At 46.9% G+C, this 23,414-nt stretch overlaps 1 protein-coding gene and 1 long non-coding RNA gene across 6 annotated transcripts in view; one reads left to right on the top strand and one right to left on the bottom strand.

Moving 5' to 3' along the window:
• Positions 1-16,505, bottom strand: part of PDGFB (platelet derived growth factor subunit B) — a 44,809-nt gene extending 28,304 nt beyond the window's left edge. For 3 of the 4 annotated variants that reach the window (XM_028745906.2, XM_028745907.2, XM_028745909.2), the window contains exon 1: positions 3,906-4,044. In XM_028745906.2, coding sequence (XP_028601739.1) covers positions 3,906-3,995 — 90 coding nt within the window. In that variant the 5' untranslated portion in view covers positions 3,996-4,044. Of the gene's footprint in view, positions 1-3,905; positions 4,045-16,435 lie in introns of those variants that run through there. The other variant, XM_028745908.2, reaches the window with a different exon arrangement.
• LOC114605092 (uncharacterized) lies at positions 1,182-22,365 on the top strand. Of its 2 annotated transcripts, none has more exons than XR_013394382.1 (4): positions 1,182-1,491; positions 2,090-4,005; positions 16,470-16,561; positions 16,986-20,378. It is a non-coding gene; the product is annotated as an uncharacterized LOC114605092 (long non-coding RNA). The 2 variants fall into 2 exon arrangements; XR_013394383.1 differs by lacking the exon at positions 2,090-4,005 and adding an exon at positions 21,998-22,365 and having other exon boundaries at positions 1,191-1,491; positions 16,986-21,065.
• The last annotated feature ends 1,049 nt before the right edge of the window (positions 22,366-23,414 follow it).

Genomic DNA, 23,414 nt, shown 5'->3' with positions numbered 1-23,414 from the left:
TGCGGCTCTGGTGCTGGTTCGCCAGAGCAGCTTGTCACGCTGGCCACATGACCCGGAAGTGTCTGCAGACAGCGCTGGCTCCCGGCCTCTAGAGTGAGATGAGCACACAACCCTAGAGTCTGTCAAGACTGGCCCGTACAGGCAGGGGTACCTTTACCTTACCTTTACCTTTATATTATAACATTTAAAAAAATGTAATTACAACAAAATAAAATATACTGCACTAAACAAATGTTTATGATGGGTGTACAAAGAGATGCTGTAGGCGAGACATGGATCTCTGAGCAACTGTGAACTTGAAGCCACTCTTATTGCAAGGATACTTCCCTGGAGTTACAGGTATAACTATACCAGGACAATAATGTTGAAGCACTGTGTAGGTGTGTGAAGATTGACTTATTAATATACCATCCTTCCTCACTGGAGTTCAAGCCAGGATACATGGAGTTCACCCTTGCTGCTACTTTGTGACGAGGATAAATACTGACTAGCCCAAGGTCACTTAAAAGAACATCATGGCTCAACGGGAACTTAACTTAGACCTTCTCAAATTTGAGCTCAAACCTTCTCAAATCCAAACCCAACTCTCTCCAGTACTGGCCTCCATTTATTTTTGCAGATGCACCACAGGCAAAACTATCTTGCCAGGTAGAACCTTTTCCTACTCCCGCACCTTCAAGCTGAGAAAAGCTTCACCAGTTTAATTTCTTCCATGACACTGTTGGAGTGCTGGAGCTTCTTTGGTGGGGTAGGGAAATAACTAAAAAAAAACAGATCGGCCTGCAAAGCAAAAATGAACATACCCACAAGCAGCAGGAGAGCAAGGAGAGGCAGGCTCCCCCCTACCATTCCACAGAGGACTCTACCTTTTCGGTCTTATGAAAAGGCAGCAAATGGTTAGTTATTATTGCTTGCTTGCTTGCTTGCTTTCTCCTAAGAAATGCTGTTGGGGCATTTCCCCTTCTTGAGTACTGTATAATATGGGTGCCTATTTGTGTCACTATTTGCTGTGCCACCTCAGGCAACTGCCGGTGCCAATTTTGCACCCTGGGCAAACCTAACCACTTCCACACGTAAACCCCCCCCCCCCCCCGAAAATGCTATCTGCAATGTCACAAGGAGATGTCGAAATAGAAAAGTCAGATATTATTCGAAACTTATAAGATGCAAACCAAAATGTATAAAACTGTGCGCCTCCAAAGGTCAGTACTGCGCTCCTGTGAGGTCTGTGCAAAAGGCCTAGCTGGACTCAGGATAGCACCGGCCCCCTTGGCCTCAGGCAACAAAACGCCTTCGAGCCGGTCCCGAGGACAGCGGGAGAGCAAGAAGCGTGCAGGACACAAGGGCAGCCCTGGCTACCGTTGCCTTGCGAAGACCTCCCCGTGCAGGGAAAGCCCTTCCCCTCCCGCCGGCGTCTTGCTTTGGGTCGGGAAAGCGAGAAGGAGCCTGGCGTAGCAGGAGCAGGGCGCGCGCCGCCCTCCTCAGACAAAGGTGAGCTGCCGGCGGGCGCTGCGCCCGGGGACGGGGGGGGGGGGCGGGCGCGCTCCTGATCCCCCTGCTTCTCGCGACCCCCTCGGGGCGGGATTGGCAGGCCCGGACGGCAGGGGGGGGGGGGAGCGCGTGACGCGCCTCCTCCTCCTCCCTCCCTCCCTCCCTCGCGCGCTCTCCCAGAGAGAACAAAAGGAGAATTCTTCGCGCAGGTTTGTGGGCACAACAACCTGAGGCTTGGCTGCTTCCCAAGCCTTGGCTCCCAAACGCCACACTCCTCCCCCCCTCGAGAGGAGCAGGCACTTAATGTTATTTACTTAAAATATAAAATGAGCGGCGCTGATAAGCCAAGCCCATCTGGGGTGGGAAGTCGAGGCTGCAGCCCTGAAACGAAGAGGCGCGCCGTGGTGGCTTAGGGGGGAAGGCAACTCTGCCCATGCTCAGAGCTGCTTTTGTTTTCTGGTGTGGGGTTTTTTTTGGGGGGGGGGAGCTCTCAGGCGCTGCCTTCCTCAGCTGGTGAGCTTTGGCACAAATTAAGCCTTGGTATGACCCCGCTAACCCCTTTGACACCCCCCCCCCTTCCTGCTTCCTATTTGGAAAGGGCGGCGTGGAACCGCGTCGAGTTTGCTGATGCTTGCCTGTGCCATGCTCCGGCTTCCTCTGCAAATAACATGACTGCAGGATTAGGACGCCCCCTGCTCCGAGTTCCTGCTCTTTTCCTTCTCTGGCTCCAGATCGAAGCAGTCCTGCCTCCCGGCAAGCGATGCATTCCCCTAACAACCTGCTGCGTGTTTCCAGACCCCTCTGGATATGTTACTCTGCACATGCTCGCTAAAACAAGGACCTTAAGTTACCTCGGTAGGTTGACTAACGAGCGCATGCTTGAGATCACAGCAGCCTTGTGCCCTGCATTCATTAACCTGGAATATTTTACCGCGCCGGGTTCTTTTGTATTCACAACCGGAAACCTCACTTTGCCATTTATCCCGGAGGGTGAAACTGTTGAGAAAATCGAACCCCTTTTCTCTCTCGAGCTGTCAGGGTTGTGAGAGGTAACTAACCAGTGATAAATGAGCCATACACCACCTCCAGGGGGTGGCCCTCAAAACAAAGGACTTGGGGTCCCACCTGGTGTAAATCTGGTGTTTGTTCTGCAGTGTCCAACGCATGGAATGTAGGTCTGGTAGGCGTCTCTTCAAAGTGAAAATGAAATAAAGCAGCACGGGCCCTTTAAGAACCGCTCCCTAGCTCAAGTCTCTGCATTCCCTCTCTTTCCTCTTGGGCATTTCTTTGGAACTGATACAGGATCCCTCCTGCGGCAGTTTCCAACTTGGAACAGCTGGAAAACCGTGCCCTCCGCTAGTAAACCCCAGTTGGAATTCAGCTGCCAGCCAAAACTGCAATATCCAACTCCCTTTGGTCTGACCTCTTATCCTGGGAGAGAGAGAAATTCTCTGCGCTTTCCAATTCAGTCTGACTCCCCCAGGCAGTATGATAATATTCTGCAGACTCCTTTAAACTACCAGAGACTTTCCCACCCTCATTGCAGCAGCAGGTACCTGGGCAGAATTCCCAGGTAGAAATGCCTGATTTCATCAAAGGCCTATCTCACTGATCCTCTGGGGCAATCTGATATGGTTTCTTTGTGGAAGAGCTGCTTTACCTTTGAGGAGCCTGTAAAAATCCCTAAGATGCCAATTCATGAGCCACCAAGGCAGAAGGGTTGGTACAGTGCACTGCAAATAAGAACTCTTAACTCCCTAAAACTATTGGAGGGGCTATCAAAACATTGGAGCAATGATAAGTATTTATAAATGTGTGTTATCTTACATGGTAATATCAGTGTTGGGACATAGAATGAACTGGATAATCTGAAGATTTGGTCTGCATAATCAGGACTCTACAAAACCTAAACACCAAAGGGAAGGCAGTGAAGAGCAAGTTACTTTTTCAAGCAGGTTGCTCAAGTAATTAAAAGTTTGCAAGGAATGAAACCCACAAGCCTCCTTCAATAATACACTTTCTGTTTGGCTACTGATTAGATTAAGGCTGCAATTTAATTCACATCTGCTGAGGCATATATCACACTGAATTTGTGGGAACTTTCAGGTAAACAGGCATAGGATAGTGCTGCAATGCTGTAATCCTAAACATTGGTTTCAACAACGTATTTCTTAGCAAATAGGATTTCTTCCAATGAGGCTTTCTTTCAAGTAAAAGGAAGTTAGTTTCCTTGATCTGGGGGGGGGGGGAACCCCTCCATGCATTAAACACTTTTGTACACATACATTGCTGATAATCACCTATGCAGAGTGTTCTCCCTCATTTGCTTTCACACACTTATCACAAGTCTGAAGTTCACCAGGTAGGTAGGTGTTCCTTTCTTATTTCTTAAGGAAATACAATAAATTACTCACCTCGCTGCTGACGAGTGGCAGGTAGGAGAAACACACGAAGAGCACTCCGAAATTCATGCCGACTCCAATTCCCAGAAGTTCCAGACACATTGAAGGAGAGGTGGGTTATTTTTTAAGAAAAGAAAAGAAATAAGGTTCCTAGAGTTCAGGCACAGAGGTGAGAAAGGGATACAGTCTGTGGTATCATACACAGGGGGTCCTGCGCTTTCTCATTTCTCCTGTGCAAACGTTTGTTCTCCAAAAAAATAACATGCACTCTTACTTAGGTAAGATATCTCTGAAAGGCTCTGAGGAAAATAATAATTACTGGTTACCTTTCTGCCTTCTCCTTAGGGGAGAGAAAGCACAGGTATGAACGCAGAAGGAATAAAATGGGGGAAATGTCCCCATCAAAACTTGCGCTTCCAGAGTTGGTCTCTTGCATACCCCGTAACTTTTCTACAAGAAGTCTCTCAACGTTTCCCTTGATTTGGCAGTCCGCATGAAATCAGGGTCTTTTTTTAAGGACAAAAGTGTCTGCTGGCAAAAGCAAAATTATTTGCAGTATTCCTTCAAAATCTTTTAAGCTTCGAAAGGTTAAAAACTTCCCTCGTTCTTTCTTGTTTGACTTCTTGAAACAGTTCCCGCTCCCTTCGGTTTGAACTTCTTCTTCGCTGTTAAATTTCTGCTGGAGGCTTCTTTCCAAAGAGCATTGGTAGCTTTGGTCTGGTGAGAGTTTGAGGCTTGAGTTGTTATGTTTGCAGACAGGTGAAGAAATAGCTCTGGAGAAGCAGCCTCTGTGTGTGTTAAGTCTTGCTAAGTCTCCAGACTGGAATTGCTGCTGCTGATCTCTCGTATTCTTGTTGCAGCAAGAAAGAAAAAGGTAAGCTCTGGTGGGAGGAGAGACAGCACCAGGGAGAGAGCTAGCATGAATCTGGATTTTAGCCTGTGAGAAAATAAGGTGCTAGCAGTTCAGTTGTTCCTTCTTTTATAAGAGAAGAGCAAGAAAGGGGTGGAGACGGGTCTTGCAGGAACTCCTCTCTTGGCTGTGAATCAAAGAGAGAGGGGTGTGGAAATTCAGCACTCCAGATTTTAAAAAGATCTTCAATAACAAACACAGCAAATGTAGAACACCGTTGTTTTCAAAGAGGTGAATCTGACCTGGGAAAATTGTGATTAAGAGAGGGTGGGTAGCTCTCATCAGGACATGGTTGTGTTAAATGCTCTTGGCACCTAGTATTCTCTCTTGAAGCTCCTACTTTTTTAAAAAGACAAGATTAATTTGTGTTCTTTCAGCCCTGCCACCTCAGTGGTTCTGAAGGAAGAGAGAATTTTTAATATCTTTGATCTGCATACTAATGGAGAAGAGAGCCAAAGAAATCTTTAAAAGTTGTTACAACAAGATCCCTGCAAAGGTTGGCACTTGGCATTACTTTCAGTGCTGGAAGGCAGTTTGTTGCATAGTAATTTCCACAATGTAATAAACATCCAAGCTTTGGAAAGTTGAGCCAGCAGATATTTGCTGAGGGAAGTAGGGGCAATTAGTTAATAGGTGAGAGCAAGACAGAGTCATCATTTTCTTTTGAAATAATAACACCATTTCCCCCACTTAAACCAGGGCATGTTTATCGTGATATTTTCTCTACTCCAGTTGTGCATCCATGTATAGAAAAGTCGTACCAGTCACATCTCTTTAAATCTATACCCCATTTGGCAAAGCTTCAAGACCCTGCTCTGCTAATCCTGCGTCTCAGGCAAATGAAGTTGCCTTTTTACTGAGTCAGACCATTGGTCCATCTAGCTGAGCATTGCGTGCTCTGATTGGCAATTGCTTCTCAAGCAAAGGTTTTTCCTAGCCCTACTGTTTAGAATCCTTGCCCACAGGAAAGGCTGAAGTGTTGGTATTTGTGAGCACACAAGAACGAGATTATGGGGCAGGTCTGGTCCTTTCCACCAAGAGATGACCCCACAAGGAAATGCAGCCCCCAACAGGTTGCCTAAAGTGCTCGTCTAGATTTTTCCACCCAGACGTGCCTTTGATTGAACTGGGACCTTCCACATACCAAGTGTAGGTGCCCCATTGAGCAGTGGCCCCGCCGCATGCAAGACCTAGAGTGGTGATGGCTATTTTCTGATACCTGTTTGAAAAAAGCTGTTTTCAGAGTAGACCTCATCTACACATAACTTCGATGATTACAGTGTAATGACTACATTAGGTGATCAAGGTAGGAATTCAGAGTGGGAAGGTCAAAGGCTGATTAAGGTCAAGGAGAGTAAGGACATTGGAGAGACAGAAGAGGAATATGCAGTGGCGAAATCAGATGTAGATCACCCACAGTCAGATGCACTAGTCTGAACACTTTCTGCATGTTCAGCCACCCCCAACTCAGCACACTTGAGCAAATGTAATCACATAGCTTCTGAGTGAGCCAGGGGTTTCCTGCAGGTTACTGCCATTTCAGGGGTGGTCTAGTGCACGTCCCATATGTGGAATTTGCACTATGTTGTGCATGCATAGACACAAACACACAAAGGAGCCTGCAGCTGGGGAGGGGCACAGTGTCAGTGCTGCAGGGGATCAGTTGGAAGCCGTATGCATCTGTGGTGGTTGCTGCCAGCCACTTCATTTCTCTTTTAAAGCAGAACCATTCCTTGCCCTGCCATTCCCCCCTTCTGAGGACCACCTCTTGAGTCTTTAACATGCCTTGCCTTGCAGAAGTTTTCTAGGCTTTGCACAAATGGCCCATGAGACTGAGTGATGGGGAACCAGTGGTGCTCCAGATGCTTGACCACAGCACCCCTCACTCCTGGCCACAGCTTCTCCATTCCTGATGTAAAGCCACCTTGTGGCTCTTTGGGGTGATCCTTTGCCCTGGTGTTGGGTTGTGTACACATTACTGGCTTAAAACACAGTGAAGTCATTACCCCTGCCATCCGTGCTTCAAATCACATTTCCACATCATCATATGGAACAGTACGATTGGATGAGTTTCCAAGTCGTTGTATGTGCACACCAGTGAGCAGGGTGTGTGTGTGGATGTCTTCAAATGGCTTATGTTTTCAAACTGAATCAAAGCTGGGGAGGCAGGAATGCATCAGAAAGCAGTATTTCTCAAGACAATAGAGGATTGATGTGGATTGGGGCTGAAGTCTGTGCACATGGCTTCAGAAACCAGCAACTGGAGCGCACTGGGTGCAGAGTAATCAGGAGTGTGTGCACAGCCTTAGTGTTTGAGTGCTTTTTTGCAGAAAAAGTTGGGTAAGATGCTATCTTGACACAGGTGCAGGAGACAAGGGGTCAGGATTACACCTCCCCTTGCTTTGAGGAAACCTCACTGTAAGCGTAGGGGTTGCTCCCACACTTCCCTTGGTCTCTTGAGTCATTTCACTGTTATCATTTCTTCACCCCTTTTGGGGTTGATGTAATCAAGGATTCAACAAGGAAGTGTTTTTTGCTGGGAGGAAATGGGTTATGAGGTGGTTGCAGGGAGGGTTGGTGGGGGTTTTTTAGTCCAAGAGTGCCTCCTCAGTTCTGTTTTAAATAAAAGCACCATAAAGCTATATAGATGCACCAACATCCTCTTAGCCAGAAAAGCCCACACGTACCCTACCCAGACAGCTCACACATGTTAGAGAATGACACAGCTACCTCATTCTCTTTTTCTGTCACAGAGATATAGTCAGACACATGTTGGATTATAGAGCATGCTCTAATTTCAGCTTTATACCTCTGGGATTTAGAAATACTTTACAGTGCAAAAATTAAGCAGAGCACAGACATCTCATGCTAAAGCTGACAGCCTGCCTCTGTATCAGCTGTGACAGGCACTCAACCACCAACACCAGAATTTCATTACAGTCAGAACATTGAGTCTGCTATCTGTGTGGTGCCCCAAGACCCATCAAGGCATCCCCTGAGGCTCTGCCATTGTCTGGCAGACTGGCTTAGCCATTCATTTCCTTAAAGGCTCCATTGTGATTCCACGTAATCCAGTACAGCCTCAGGATTCAAAGATTTACATTACCATGCATAGCTGAACTGGATACATGCATCCCCAGGCCCTCTTTTATATGGATTACCTAACAGAGCCATGGCTCAGCAGTGCAGCATTTGCTGTTGCATGCAGAAGGTCCCAGGTTCAATACCCAGGGAGACCTAGAGAGACTCCTGCCTGAAACCCTGGAGAACTACTGCCAGCCAATGTAGACAAATGCTCAGCTCAATGATGTGACTCAGTGCAAGGTCGCTTCCTGTGTTCCTAGTCGTGCTGGAGAACTATGTCACAAGAAAATGCAGAAGTGACAGGAGGCAGTGATGGCCACTACCCTAGATGGACTTAAAAGAGGGTTGGCCAAATCCATGGAGGTGAGGGCTATTTATGGCTACTAGCCTTCAAGGCTATGTTCTGCCTCCACAGTTGGAGGCAGCAATGCTGCTGAATACCACTTGTGGGAAACCACAGGCGGGGAGAGGGCTCTTGTGCCTAAATCTTGCTTGCTGGTTCCCCACTGGACTAGATGGGCCATTGGCCTGATCAGCAGGCTCTTCTTGTGATCTTAGATGATGGGAAAGGCTAGAGGGGATAAGGGTTGATGAGTGTTTTTTCCTTGAACACATGAAGCCAACTTTCATGGAGTCAGACCATTGGTTTGCCCAGCCCATTGCTGCCTATTCTGACTAGCTGTGGCTCTCCAAGTCCTTGGTAAGTCTTAACCCTGCTATCATTAAGATCCCCCAGCTGGGTTCTTGAAGAGGTACGGTACCTAATCCACCAAGTCCTCTTGTGGGATAAAACCATCCAGCTCTTGATTCTATCATTCTGTCCTGCTCATTGTCACCTTCTGACAAGTTGGGAGAGGAGGATTGCTAGGGAATCATTAGCTGCAGTCCTTAGCATACTTTCCTAACAAGTTCTGAAGGCCAAATTACACAGACCGCAGCCCTCCAGGCCCCTCTAGACGGCCTGTTTGTTCAGCATTCATCCCAATATGCTTGCAGAAGGCTTATGTGCAAGTTAGGTTATATCTGGTCTATGTTTTTTTAAGATCATCATTATATTTTATTTTCCAAATAAATCATAATCCATAGAATTTACATAAATAATTAATTGCCAAAATAAATGTCTCTGAAGCCGGTTATATCCCAAATTCATGTGGCAATGATTTACAAAACATGTATATCTCTCACCAAATTTTGCATTATAGCCAGTTATATTATATCCAGTCTTCACTGAGCATTTGTTCTGATTTGTTTGTAAACCAGGTTTACGACAAGGAGCATTCTTCTGTAAGAACACAAGAAGAGCCTGCTGGGTCAGGCCACTGGCCCCTCTAGTCCAGCATCCTGTTCTCACAGTGGCCAACCAAATGCGTGTGGGCAGTCTGCAAGCTGGGCATGAGTGCAACACTACTCTACCCATCAGATATTGCCTCTGACATAGGTATCCTGATCTGCTTGTCACTTACCATTGCAGTGGTACCTTGGTTCTCGAATTTAATCCGTTCTGGGAGTCTGTTCAACTCCCAAAACCATTCAAAAACCAAGGCACGACTTCTGATTGGCCGCAGGAGCTTCCTGCACTCAATCTGAAGCCGTGTTGGACATTCGGCTTCTGAAAAACGTTCGCAAACCGGAACACTTGCTTCTGGGTCTGCGGCATTCGGGAGCCGATTTATTCGACAACTAAGCCCTTCGGGAACCAGGGTACCACTGTATTCATTCACCCCACACTTTTCAATTCATTTCCCCATTATTTTCCAAAACTCAAAAAGCCTGTTGTTGTTGTTTTTTAAAAAAGTGGTTTTGTTTCACTAGGGAAATGGAGCACCTTAATCCACTTTAAATGTGGAAACTTAAATTTTGAATACATGCTTGAATCCCTCCAGCAAAATACTGATAGTTTGAAGAAGCTTTTATGTATCTTTTCACACTAGTATAACAGGGTCTCTGGATCTGAAACATACTTTACAGATTAGAGATGAGAAGAAACATTAAATTTGAATGCCTGTGGGAGCAACTATGGTAGGTGTTGCTTTCTTTTTGGAGATTTTAGTAATGCTGTTTGTATTGTACTGTTTTATTACATGTTTACTGACTGGTTTTCTGTAAGCAGTGTTCATTATATATTTTACAGAAAAGGCATGATAAAATTAAATTACAGTTTTGAGGAATGTAAAAATGAGTGTACATGCCAATTCTTTTTATATGGACTTTGAAAAATAAACCTGTGGACTTTGATGTTTTTATTATAGATTATTTATTTATTATTATTATTATACTGCTTTGAGCATTCTGAAGGAAAAGTAGTATATTGTGCAGTGCTTTTTCCCCCCTAAAAAAATGTTTAGGGGTACTCTCATTTTGACTCAAGAAAATCACCATTTTATAGTTCAAAATGGGAAAAATAAATACAGTAAATGGACAAAAGTACAAAGATTCACCAATTGTTTAGGGGTATGAGTACCCCTGCGTACCCCCCAGAAAAATAGCACTGATATTGTGTATATTTTAATAATCCACTGTGTGATTGCTTGGACGTTCCATTGAAATCAGTGGGAGCACTGCCTAAAGAGCCTAACCCTTATTAATATGTGCTAATGACGCATGTAGCTGAAAGTCAAGGCAATATGCCTTTCACATGTATGTACAATTGGTATATTTTGTTCATTTGGTAAATTTCTGGGCCAAATCAATTATCATAGTGGCTACATTACTTGTACTGTAACAGGTGCTAATAACCCTACCATTTTAGACTAGGGCCCCTTTGACTGGACCTAACCATCTAGGGGACATTTACCTATACCTTTACTGTTCCTTTAGGCTGCAGCTCCATGTGCACTTGCCACTGAGTAAACCCTGTTGAATTTAGTGGGACTTACTAGGTATGCATAGCTTTGTGCTGTTGGATCATCAACTGTTGGCATCCGTCTGTCTTGAGAGACAATGGAGTGCGCTTCTGGGAGTGAAACCAAACCACTGTGTTAGCAGCACTGAAGTGACCTCTCTGGGTCGCAAGCCTGGGCAGTGTGTGGTATAGAGGTCCTGGGCTGCTCAGACGACAAGACCCCCTGTCGGCTTCACTGATGTGGTCCAAAAGAAAGCAGAGCAATACATTTGGCACCAGCTTGGCTTGTAGCAGTTGCTGGAAAGAGGCATACAAGGCACCATCCAACAGTCTTAGGGACTCCACTCTGGATTTGTGTAAGGTTTACTCCTTAGCCTTTTCTTCTCCCAAAGATATCCTGCAAGGCAGCTGAGGTTAAGGACCAGAGTCTTCCTTCTTCTAGAAGGAGACTGCCCCATCTGCCCCTCACTTCCCTCTACAGCTTGTGCAGAAAGCTCATTTTTTTCTGTTGGACTCACTATTGGTCTTATTCACTCAATCCCCCAATCCTGTTTTTGCACATGGGGGAAGTCCCTAACTCACCGAGGGGTTGAGACCCATCCACTACCATCACCTCATTTAGCTGGCCAGACAAAGCCGTTTCTAAGAGCCACAGGTGAGAACTGAGTGCATGCGGGGGACCAAAGGTGGACAAACTACCCCAAAAAAATAATGATGTATGTCCCCCACCAGATGTACTACCCCTCCCCTAACACCCATACACCCTTGGATCATCTAGGCATGTTTTTTCAACTATCATTAGTTCACAATTGGCCATCTCCTTATCCTGGGGTTAGGGAACTTGTAACCCTCCATACCTGGTTGAACTACAACTCCCATCATCCCTGGCCAATGATCATGCTAACTAGAGCTGTTGGGGGCTGAAGTCCAACAACACATGGAGGCCCTCAGGCTCCGCACCAGTCTTATCCCTAAGGGAAAAGTATGTTCTGTGGTGGGACGTCCTCTGAAGTTCCTTTTATGTATGTATCACATGGAGCATGTGTAGAGTCCAGGACAAATTTAAAAGTGGCACTTGTGACACAAGAATATAGGAAATCTCAGGTTACATTTTTGAGCCCTTGGCACACTGTCTTCTCCAAATCCGGTTTAATTACGTGGGAGCTGAGATGGGAAGAAGGTTATTTATTTACACGTGGATGATGCTGAGAGGAATTTTTAGAAGCATGGCTGTAGAGAAGCTGATTTTTCAGACAATGAGGAAAAGGATGTTTGGAAACAAGACTATCCACCTATAGCACTGGATGAGGCCAGAAGTAAATAATATTCAAAGGCTTTTAAGGATTTCAGTAACTACCGTATTTATTTAACATGGGAAGGGAACGGATTGTCTTTCCCTGAGAAATCTTTAGAAGGTTTCCAGGCCAGATTTGGACAAGGTGGGGGGAGGGAGGCAGCCAGATAATGTCTAGTAGTGGCTCTCTTGGAGGGTACCTTGTGGAGTGCCACAGAGCTGGGCTTTGGATGGGAAGACCAAGTTCAAATCCTTGCTCAGCTGCCATCTCATTGGGTGCCCTTAGACAGGTCAGTGCCTTTCACCATCTCCTATTTTGCAGGGTTATTGAGACCAAAACATCAGCTTGAGTTGTTCTTAAGTGAAGTGTGCAAATGACATGGATAGACACTATGCAAGGAGGTTCCCAGACCTCCCTACTTACATACATTCTCCTCAGTGAACCAGGAGAAATGGTGCCAAACTACTGGACACTCGCCTGGTTCTCCCCCATCATCATTCTCCAACTAAGGTTGGTTTTCATTGACACCTTAAAATGTTATTGCATGCTTGTTTTGATCTATTTTTCCCCAAACTAAAAGTGAATACTTCAAGCTGCTTGAACTTGTGTGCAGAGCGTGTTTCCTACCAGAGCAGAGCATTTACTGTACTTAGTGTGTGTGTTTTTAATGCTGCTGCTTTACATTCAGTGCCTCAGTAATCCTTACAATGGGGGTGGGGAACCCGGGGCTCTCTAGACGCTGTTGGACTGTGACTCCATCTCCCCAGGCCATTGGCCCTGTTGACTAGGGCTACTGGGAGCTGGGGTCCAGCAACATATGGAGGGCTACATCCCTGTATTGCAGATTGAGAGATGAGGCGGAGAAAGAGGAGCTTGCTTGTGCATGAATGGCTGCTTTGAGTACCTTGTTATAAAGCCAGTTCTTATGAATGCAGTCCTACTGCATCCTCTTCTCACAGTGGCCAACCAGATGTCCATGGGAAACCTGCAAGCAGAACATGAGCACAACAGCACACTGCCTACCTGCTGGGATTCAGAGACATACCGGCTCTGAAGGTGGAGGGAGAACATAACCATGGTGTGGCTTGTTGATATCCTTATCCTCCTTGAATTTGTCTTCTCTTTTAAAGCCTTCCATTTTAAAGCCTAATCCTCTTTTTGAAGCTAATGGCACCATAAGCTGCAGTGGCTTCCTCTGCCTTTCAATTAGGAGAGAACCACAGCTCCACTGCCAGAAATTAAAATTTAAGAAATCCATAGAACTTGGCTTGCATTCTTTGTTTGAGCTACTTGATGTCTCATAAGGCATCAAGGGAGGTCAGCGGTTTGAACACTGTGTGAAACAGGATGCTAGACTAGGTTTTGGTTACCAGATGTACCCATTTTCTGGGGACAGTCCCTGGATTTACAAATCTGTCCCCGGACAAATTCCGTCCCCGGAATGTCCCCGGATTTCATTTAATGTCCCCGGATTTATATTTTAAGTGTTGTGGATTTATTAGTAGGGAATGAATGTTGCGTGATTGGTTCAACGGCACAAGACACATCATATGGGGACTTCTAGCGAGGCAAAATGGCGGGCGCCATGGCAATGAGCAGCTCCTGAAGCCAGCCAGAGCCAACTGCACTACCAGGCTGGCTACGGGCTGCTGAGACTACCGCCCCCACTACCGAGGGGGAACCGGGGACGCCCGGAGCGTCAACTGGGGGAACCGCTGACACCCCCCCCCCCGGTGACCTAAATCGAGCCAGGAGCAAGAGCGCCCGGCCACCCAGCCGACTGCCCAGCAGCTCTCCAGGGCAAGGAAAACCCCGGAGCTGACGCAGGGAGAAGGAGGAGAGGAGAAGGAGAAGGAACAGAGAGAAAGAGGAAGGAGAAAAAAGAGGGGAGCCCTGACCTTGCCACGTGGCTGCCGCCGCTGAGGAAGAGAGTTAGGAAAGCACTGGGAGGGCAAGGACACAAGGCTGAGCCCAGGCCCAACCTGAGCCTACTCCATGGCAGCTAGCGCTCCAAGAGAGCAGGCCGGGCCCACACAACAGAGGAGACCACAGAAGAGAAGATATTACTTCTTAATATTTTTTTAAAAATAACTTTTTTCTCTCTTTTTTAAAAAAGTGTCCCCGGGTTCTTTGGAAAAAATCTGGTAACCTTAGACTAGGTAGGCCTTTGGCTTAATCTAGGTGGGTTCTTCCAGTGGCTTTGGGAGCAAGTCCTATGGTTCCACATCTATGGCTCATAGAATGCCATTATAACAGAGTGGCTAAGAGACTGATCTACAAATCAGGAAGACCCTGCTGCTTTGAATTTCCCCTCTGTAATAAACTCATTGGGTGGCTGTATAGGCAAGCCAATCTCTTGCAGCTTCAGCCCCCACCTCCCTTTGCAACATATGAAGAATTGCAGGATTGCTGCAAGAATTATACCCAAATGATGCATGGCAAACCATTTTTCATGGAAATGATTGCTCCATTAGCCTAGGCCAGGGTGACCGTGTTTGGGAAATTGTAGCCCAAAGGCAGCATTTTAGGCATAAAGCAGGGGCGTGTTGACATAGTGGATTAGAGAATTAAAGGGTGCTTTGCATTTGAATAGACTATGCTGAATTCTAGGAACTGGAAGCATAAAAAAGACATTTGAGCTCAGTCTTTTCAGGTATCAAAGGATTATAAAGATACCAAGCAAGATGCCACCTAGGTGGAGATTTGCTGCAGAAGAACATGGGAAGAGCCCTGGCCAATAACCCATCCAGCCCAGCTTCCTGTTATCACAGTGGCCGACCAGATGCCTATGGAAAGCCCAAAAGCAGGACCTGAGTGCATGAGATGCCACCAGCAGAGTTGGCACACCTCCGAACTCTGCATTAATTGACCTAGAAATAACATCCTCTGGTTGCATACAGTCACTAAAGTGGATGAGAATCCCTGCTTTATCATTGGAATGCATTGGAAGCAATGAAAAGATGCACTCTTTAGTAGCTTTGATTACTAGACCCCTTGGATGGTTGAAGAGTTCTCTGAGGAGCACCTGATCCATGATGGGTCAACTTGACTCTTCTGCCTTACCATGCAGTCTTATGAATAGCTACTCAGAGGGTAGCCCTATTAAGTCTAATGAGACTTCCAGATAGGTGTGTATAGCGTTGCGACCTAAGGACATAATATTCAAGTTATTCCAGCTGAGGGAGGGACAGGACATCAGGTTAGGTGGCAGCCCTGTGACTCCCGCAGAACTGCCACCAGCACAACAGATAAAGCCTGTAGGTTTGCCTATCACTCTGGCAGAATGATCAAAACAGGTTATGTTGACCCCAACCTGCAAAGCCAGACTCCAAAATTAAATCGGGTAGGATTTTTTTAAAGTTTCTTTTTTTAAAAGAAAAACACTTCTAAATATTATAGGAATATAAAGTACAACTTTAATCCAAGGCAAAAATAGAAATGTGGTCAAAACAGATCAAAATAGATCAAATTACAAAGATAATGCAACAAAAAATTGACTTGTTATTTGAATCAAGGCCTGACCGAAATAATTATATGAAAACAGATAACAAAATGTGTTGAAGACCACATGCGTTTCAACCCAATTGGTCATTATGAAGATCATTATGGAGCTGACAGAGTGGGGGCATTGTTTTGTGATGCCATGGCGTGCAGGGGGTGTGTCCCCTTGACCTGATGGCGGTCTTTGGCGGTCTTTTCAAGGTGGGGGTGCCTGCTCTTTCTGTGCCCTTGGGGGTGGGGGTTAGTGGTGCGTTTCCCCCTTCTTTTCCAAGCTGAGCACGCATAGGAGATGGCGGTCATTCCACGGGCAAAACAGTAACGTATTTCCCCACCCCCCTTCGACAAAACTGGAACGCAGGATTGCTTCGTAAGTCTCCTTCCTAAGTGAAAGCATAGGGGAAATTAAGGCTGTCACTGGAGGAGTGTGGGGTGAGCTGATGTGCGCTGATGCCTGTGTATTTTTATGAGCTGGGGATTAAAAACCCTTCCCCTGTACGAAGACACACATGCACATCACTCCATTCATTTCTCTCTCTCTCTGGCTTCAGGACATTATGGAACTCTTTTCCTGCATTTGATGATGGGTACACCCCCCTTCTCCCCCCTCCATCACCTCTTTCCTGTTTTGATGGGGGGGGGGGATGTCCTGTTTTCCTTCTTTATTTTTCCAAAGTACCAAATAGCACTGGAAAAGGAATATCTCCCCCTACCCTCTTTCATGCTACCACCAATATAACAATATATATGTCTATTTATGATATATAACACATCACACCCTGTTCTTTGGGGATAATAAACATATTTCCCTCCCTAATTTGAGGAGGGTGGGAAACACCTTCAGCTCTCCCCCCCCCTTTCCACCCATCACCCAACCCCATCTCTTATAACCCGCCCGTTTCCCCCAACTCACCATTCTCCTGTCCTTCACCTCTTCCTTCACGCAGCAGCCGCTGAGGAAAGGAAGCCTGCTGAACAAGAGTAAAAATAGACCCGGCAGTTACTCAGCGCCTGAGAACATGATGACATGACTCATGAGGTAAAATAAAGAGATGTGAAAATCAAAAGCCCGTTGCATTCCCACCACCATCCATCCATCCATCCTTGCACGTAGCGAACCCCACTTCACTCCAGGCCTGTCTTGCATCTCGGATCTAAGGAAGGGGGAAAATAAATTGCTCTTGAATTTTGGGAGTCACCAAGCCCTCAGGTAAATACTCGGGTAAAAGGGAACTAACAGGCTGCCTCCCCCCAAGCTGATTTTTGACCAGGCACCAGTTTGCATACGACATCTGATGGGGTCACTTTCCAGGGTTCTTCTCTCTCTCCCCCCATGCTTTTCAGGGGGTTCTTCGGGGTTTTCACCACCAGCTGGCAAGGGAGGGCTGTGCATTTGCTGGGGGCCCAGGATCATTCATGGGCCTCACTTAGCCAGCACTGCGTTCTGTGTTTCTGTTCTGCAGGGGGCACGGGGATGTCAGAAAAAGAAGAAGAAGAAGAGTTTGGATTTGATATCCCGCTTTATCACTACCCGAAGGAGTCTCAAAGCGGCTGACATTCTCCTTTCCCTTCCTCCCCCACAACAAACACTGAGAGGGACTGAGTGGGACTGAGAGACTTCAGAGAAGTATGACTAGCCCAAGGTCACCCAAGCAGCTGCATGTGGAGGAGCGGAGACGCGAACCCGGTTCACCAGATTACGAGAATACCGCTCTTAACCACTATACCACACTGGCAACGTGTACGGCCTCTGGTCCACGAAGGCTTTGCACTGCCTTCGTGTGCACGTCTGCAGGCTGAAGCACTCTCAGTTTGCACATCCCATGCCACACCACATGTGGCTCACGCTGTAACAAGCCTTTTAGTGCTTCAGGTGTCGCAACATGATTGATCTTGCTCCTTTCACTTTTAGCTCTTGCCACGTACTGGGGGTCAGCGTTGAATCATTTAGGGCCAGTTTTATACATCATCATTGCCGCCATTAAACCAAGGTAGTTTCAAAAATATCAGCAGGGGGACTGGCCATCAGGTGAGCCATTCATCTACATCAGACTGGGTGATTTTAAGCATCTCGTTGTGAGCAAACATTGGGCCACGGGGGAAATCACCTAATGAGTCATTGCACATCAACAGCTTGCCACATGGAGCAGTTTCATGTGATTTTCATATGGTGATCATAATGTGTAAGATAAAGGTAAAGGACCCCTAGATGGTTAAGTCCAGTCAAAGGGGATTATGGGGTGCGGTGCTCATCTCGCTTTTCAGGCCGAGGGAGCCAGCGTTTGCCACAGACAGCTTTCTGGGTCCTGTGGCCAGTATGACTAAACCGGTTGTGGTGCAGCAGGACACCATGATGGAAATGAGATCGCATGGAAACACTGTTTCCCACAGCAGTGGTACCTATTTATCTACTTGCACTGGTGTGCTTTCAAACTGCTAGGTTGGCAGGAGCTGGGACAGAGCAACAGGAGTTCACCCCGTCATTGGGATTTGAACCGCCAACCTTCCGATCAGCAAGCCCAGGAGGCTCAGTGGGGTAGACCACAGTGCCACCCACATCCCACATAATGTGTAAACCTGTGGTAAGAAGGAGGCTGGGGCAGGGGGTGGGGTATCAGAGGAAGAGCCCAGTTTGAGAGTGTTTGAACTGAGCTACACAGAACGGTGTGGTGCAGCTCTTGCTGAACTTTACCAGTATGGACTCAGTTGGGGATTGTTTGAATGCTTCCCCATATTTTAAAACTGGGAGGGAAGCACGCTTCATGCAACATAACAAATCAGTGGCATAGAAGAGAAAAATCTGGTGCTCACCCACCAAGAAAGATGGTTTGCAAGTTTGTATGGGTCAGGCCAGAGGCAGATTCAGCACTTTCTACCATTGCAATAATTTCACCTCTGTTTCCTTTCATGAGAAGTCTGGTAAGAACTGCACTGGGCATTCTCCAGTGTTGGTATAATAGCTGCATATAAGCTGGAGGGTGGGATATGCTGAAATTATGCTTGGCCGTATACTCTGTATTGGCGAGCCATGTGTTTTACCATCCTGGCATTAAAGTCCTCATACTTTGATAAGGTCATTTTGGGAGAGTGGCTCTGCATGCAGTTAGCCCAATATAGTCGCTGTATAGTAGCATAGGGCAGGGGGTAGGAGTGGAGAATGGCTATTGACTTCTTAGGATTTAGCGCTGCCTACAAATCCTGAAGCTGGAATGATACCCTCAAATCCCTCTGCACTAGCTTATTGAGTGCTACACAGGTGCAGACCATGCTCATGCAATACATAGCACTCTCCCACAATCCCTACTCCAACCATGCGCCTGAAATCTATATAGGCAAACAGAGAAAGGAGTCAGGCAAGCTGTCACAATGACTTGTACCCATTGAGAGCCATGTGACTCCAGCTATGAAGTGGGCCCCTCTCTCTCTCTCTGGAAGCAGGGCAGCCTCTTCACCAACCTGGTGCCCTCCAGCTATTTTGGACTACAATTTCCTGGTTGGCGCTGATGGGAATTGCAGTCCAAAACAGCTGGACGGCACTAGGCTGATGAAAGCTGTGCTGGGCATTTGTGGTTTTCCACTGACCCTTCTCAGCATCATTTTCTGTGTAGCCTTTTGCTCCCATCCCTTGAGTTGAGGGAGATCCTGTTGCTCCGCCTTCTGTTTTTCATGGTGTTTGACTTTTCCAGCTTGCATTTTGCATGCCGTGAGCTGAGGTGGCCACCGGCCACACAGTTCCTGTGGCTTTTCCTGAGAGTCCGTCCCCCCCCCCCATTCGCCCCATCTTTTAAAGGCATGCTTTTTATTTGGCAGCATTTGGGCCCTATATAACCCATGTTGCGATGATTATTTTACATGGTTGAACGAGCCGTCATAGGCTGCATCTCCTGGAGCAAAATATTAAATGAATAAATAAACATCCAATTAAGAATTGTCTAGTGGCAATGAGCATAGCGCCTACAAATCGGTCCACGTGATTTGCTGTGAGATATTACAGGCGGGTGGCGCTGTGGATGAAACCACAGAGCCTAGGGCTTACTGATCAGAAGGTTGGCGGTTCGAATCCCCGTGACGGGGTGAGCTCCTGTTTTTCGATCCCTGCATCTGCCAACCTAGCAGTTCAAAAGCACGTCAAAGTGCAAGTAGATAAATAGGTACCACACTGGCGGGAAGGTAAACAGTGTTTCCGTGCGCTGCTCTGGTTGGCCAGAAGCAGCTTAGCCATGCTGGCCACATGACCCGGAAGCTGTCTGCAGACAAACACAGGCTTCCTCGGCCAGTAAAGTGAGATGAGCACTGCAACCCCAGAGTCGTCCGCGACTGGACCTAATGGCCAGGGGTCCCTTTACCTTTACCTATTGCCTGTGGAAAACCCCAGTGACTGGGACTTTTCTTCTATTTGCTTCCAGACATCCTTGCACAATGCCATAACTCCAGCAGCATTTGTCATGCTGTATTCAGCCTACAGCTGAACACCTCTGCTGATGCCCCCCCCCCGCTGAAAGGTAATAACAATTAACCTTAGCCATATAAGTGACAGGAGGTCGTTCTTAATTGATTCCGCACTTGAAAATGGAGAGCAGTGTGTCAGCTGTCTCCAGACAGGTACCACATCACCATCACCCACACAATATTTCTCTGCCCCTCCAGCACCCAGACTAGGTTATCTTCTCTAACAAAACAAAACAAAAGCTGAGCAGGTTAACCAAGTCCCCCCCCCCGCCCCCCCTCAACGGACCCAGACAAAGTGGCATCTCTGAAGACAAAGGGTTTCAATAGCGCTCCTGCCCTCTGCCCTCTCCTAAACAATGTGAAATCAAGGAATATTGTCCTCAGCTGAATAAAAGCCTCTAAATATAGTGTGTCTGATGTGTTCTTGGTTTCCTGCCCGTCATTCCCCTCCCCTCCCCCTCCGCCGGCCCACTTTGCCACTAATCCAACACATTAACACAAAAGAGGGTGAGATCACACTAGGAAGACCACCTCCTCCCCACATGATGAGGCAGAGGGGATTTCCAGTGTTTTGTGTCTCTTGTTTGCAAGCTAGAGGTGGGCTGGCTTGGAGGGGGTGGGTAAATGTCAGGAGGCACCAGCGCTGCATGTGGGGTAGGTTGCTGTCAAACAAACAGAGAGCCTTTCACTCCGGCTTCCGCCTGCGCCCACTTCTAATTCTGGACCATGCGCATGACCCTGCCAGTGCACACTAGCCTCTAATATCACAGTCCTGGGTTGTCTGTGAAGCTATGTTTGCCCCTGTGCATTTCTACACATTGACTTTTTGCATGATGCAGGTGCGTCAGACTTGCATGACCGATGCATTGAACTTCTCCTGCAACATTGTTTCCCCCCAGGATCAAAGCAGGGTCTTCTGTGTGTGGTATCAGATGGTGGACCACCTTTGCCGTGATGAAGGGGATGGAGCAACTCCTCTATGAGGAAAAGTGGCAGCATTAAGGACCTTTTAGTATGGAGACAGGGCAAGTCAAAGGGGACGTGACAGAGATGTGCAAAACAATGCATGTTATGGAGAAAGCAGGTGGAGAGAGGTTTGTCTCCCTCCCTTATAGTATTTGAACTCTGGGATGTAATTTACTATCTGGTCTCATTTTGGCATCACTCTTCTTGCTGCAAATTGTGAAATCCACTCAGAACTTCCTCTTGAAGGATTGAAACAAGAGTTCTTTAATTAGGGACACTTCTCCACGTTCATATTTCCTCCTTGGCTGTGAAAATAAATTACAGGTCAATTAAAGGACCTGTCAATTAAAGGACCTGCGACCTCTATAAGCAAATCCCCAAGTGAAGATACCTTGTGTGAAGCTATGCAATGGTTGGGAGTGTCTCACCAGCCCAGGTTCCTCCCTGAAAAGTGAAAAAAGCAAGTCCACTAGCTCAGAGATTTGGCAAAGGGCAACTGAGACCACCACAATCCTTCTTCCTCTTCCCTTCTATACCATTTTTAATGTTGTGGCTAAGTAAGTTTTCCTATGCCTTCTCATGTCCTTTCTTTAATATTCTTTATTTTAATTCAATTGATTCCATATTTCTTTGGCCAATTATCTGGGGGCAGCTTCTGTGGAATGTTGTCTCTCTTTGCCATGGCTGATGTGCCAAAAGTGGCAGAGGCGTGGGGGGGAAGCACCGGATCCCCACAAGGAGCGGGGGAGGAAGCAGGAGAACAGCAGCTACAATCTGAATCACAGACAGAGAAGCAAGGAAGGGTGAGGAGAAGTGGGGAGGAGGGTTCTCTCTCTCTCTCTCTCTCTCTCTCTCTCTCTCTCTCTCTCTCTCTCTCTCGTCACAAAAAGTCTTTGTCAGCAGGTAAGAGATGAAGGGTGAACTGTGGAAGCCTCTTGTCCTGTGAGTCACTTGCTTCTAATCTCATCCCAGACAGGGAGGGATGGGGATGCCCAGGAAAGCAGTGATGGGGAATGACTGATGGCACAGTGGTGGATAATAAAACAATTGTTTTCTAAAGTGTGGTAGGTCTCCAGGAGGGGAGCCAGCATCGTACCAGAGATGAACAGGATCCCAAGGCAGGCTGGTATCTTCCACTCATAACCAGCAGGAGTTACTTGTCCCCTGGCATGGGACGTCACTGATTCACACTGGATTTGTGGGCATGGCTGAACCCGCGGTGCTCCACCATCCCAATCATTTGGATCAATAATGGCAAGGAAACCTGCTTCACCCTGCTGTGACGTGGTTGGAATGGCCTCACACACAGTGCGGTAGTGCCAGTGTTGCTTGTTACGCCATTCTGCGAAGACTCCAAACTCAGCATCGGGACAAAGCACATGGAATAAAGCATCCCAATTCATTGCAGAGTCAACACATTCTTGCTGTGCAGAAGCCCTACCATTAAAGCACATTTAAAACACTTGACTTCCCCAAGGAGTCCTGGGCACCATAGTTCACTGCCACAGACTTTCAGTTCCCAGCATCGTTAACTACAGTTCCCAGAATTCTTTGCGGCAAGCCATATGCTTAAACATGTTTTGAATGCATGGTGCCTAGACAGCCATGCATACATAAATATATTTTGCATGCAGTTTGCGTGCAGAGCATGGACCTTCTGGAGCACCCCTCTTCCCTCTTCCCTACATTTACATGGTTTGATTGGTCACACCCACACCATACATTTAAAGCACTCTTCTGCCACTCTTATTCGCCATGGTTTCCCCCCAAGAGCCCTGGGAACTGTAGCTTGTTAAAGGATGCTGGGAATTATAGCTCTGTGAGAGGTGCCCTAAGCACTCTCAGCACCCTTAGCAAACTACGGTTCCCCAGGATTCTTTGGGGGAAGCCAAGGCCATTGAAGTGGTGTAAGAGTGCTTTGAATGTGCTGTGTGGGTGTCTGCTCTGTCTTGCCAGCAAAGTGCCTGCTCAGTTTTTCGAGAACTGGAGAGGAAAATGCACGAATGCAAAGACCCAGCTATGAACATGTACTTGAATTAGCTGCTTTCTTGCCATGCTTTCCTACCTCTTCGCAGGATGCTGGGCTGCCTCCACCTCCCAGACCCCATGCCAAGAAGCCTTTATTTTTAAAATCGCAAACAATGAATGAGCAGCTGTTATGATCCTGGAGGAAAATTATATATACATTTTAATTAGCTGCTTTGAGTCAATTTCCCTTCCCATCATTCATTAGCAAGGGCAGGTGCCAAAATGACCCTCTAACCCCTTATCTATAGGGTGGAGAACCTTATTTATTCCCTGGCACACCTGGCATTTATTTTTGGTATTGACTATTTAGGGTGCCCAAGCCTACCCTCTCAAACAGACCCCCACCCCTTTGGCCTTGCTGTGATCCTGCACATCGGTATAAACACATCAGGGATTTGATATGTGTATGTGTGCGAGGAACACAATCCCAACACCATACTTGTGACATG

Source organism: Podarcis muralis, chromosome 10 (genome assembly GCF_964188315.1).
Source record: "Podarcis muralis chromosome 10, rPodMur119.hap1.1, whole genome shotgun sequence".
NCBI lineage: Eukaryota > Metazoa > Chordata > Lepidosauria > Squamata > Lacertidae > Podarcis > Podarcis muralis.
Note: the sequence above shows the minus strand (reverse complement) of the source record. Positions and strands in the feature narration are given on the sequence as shown.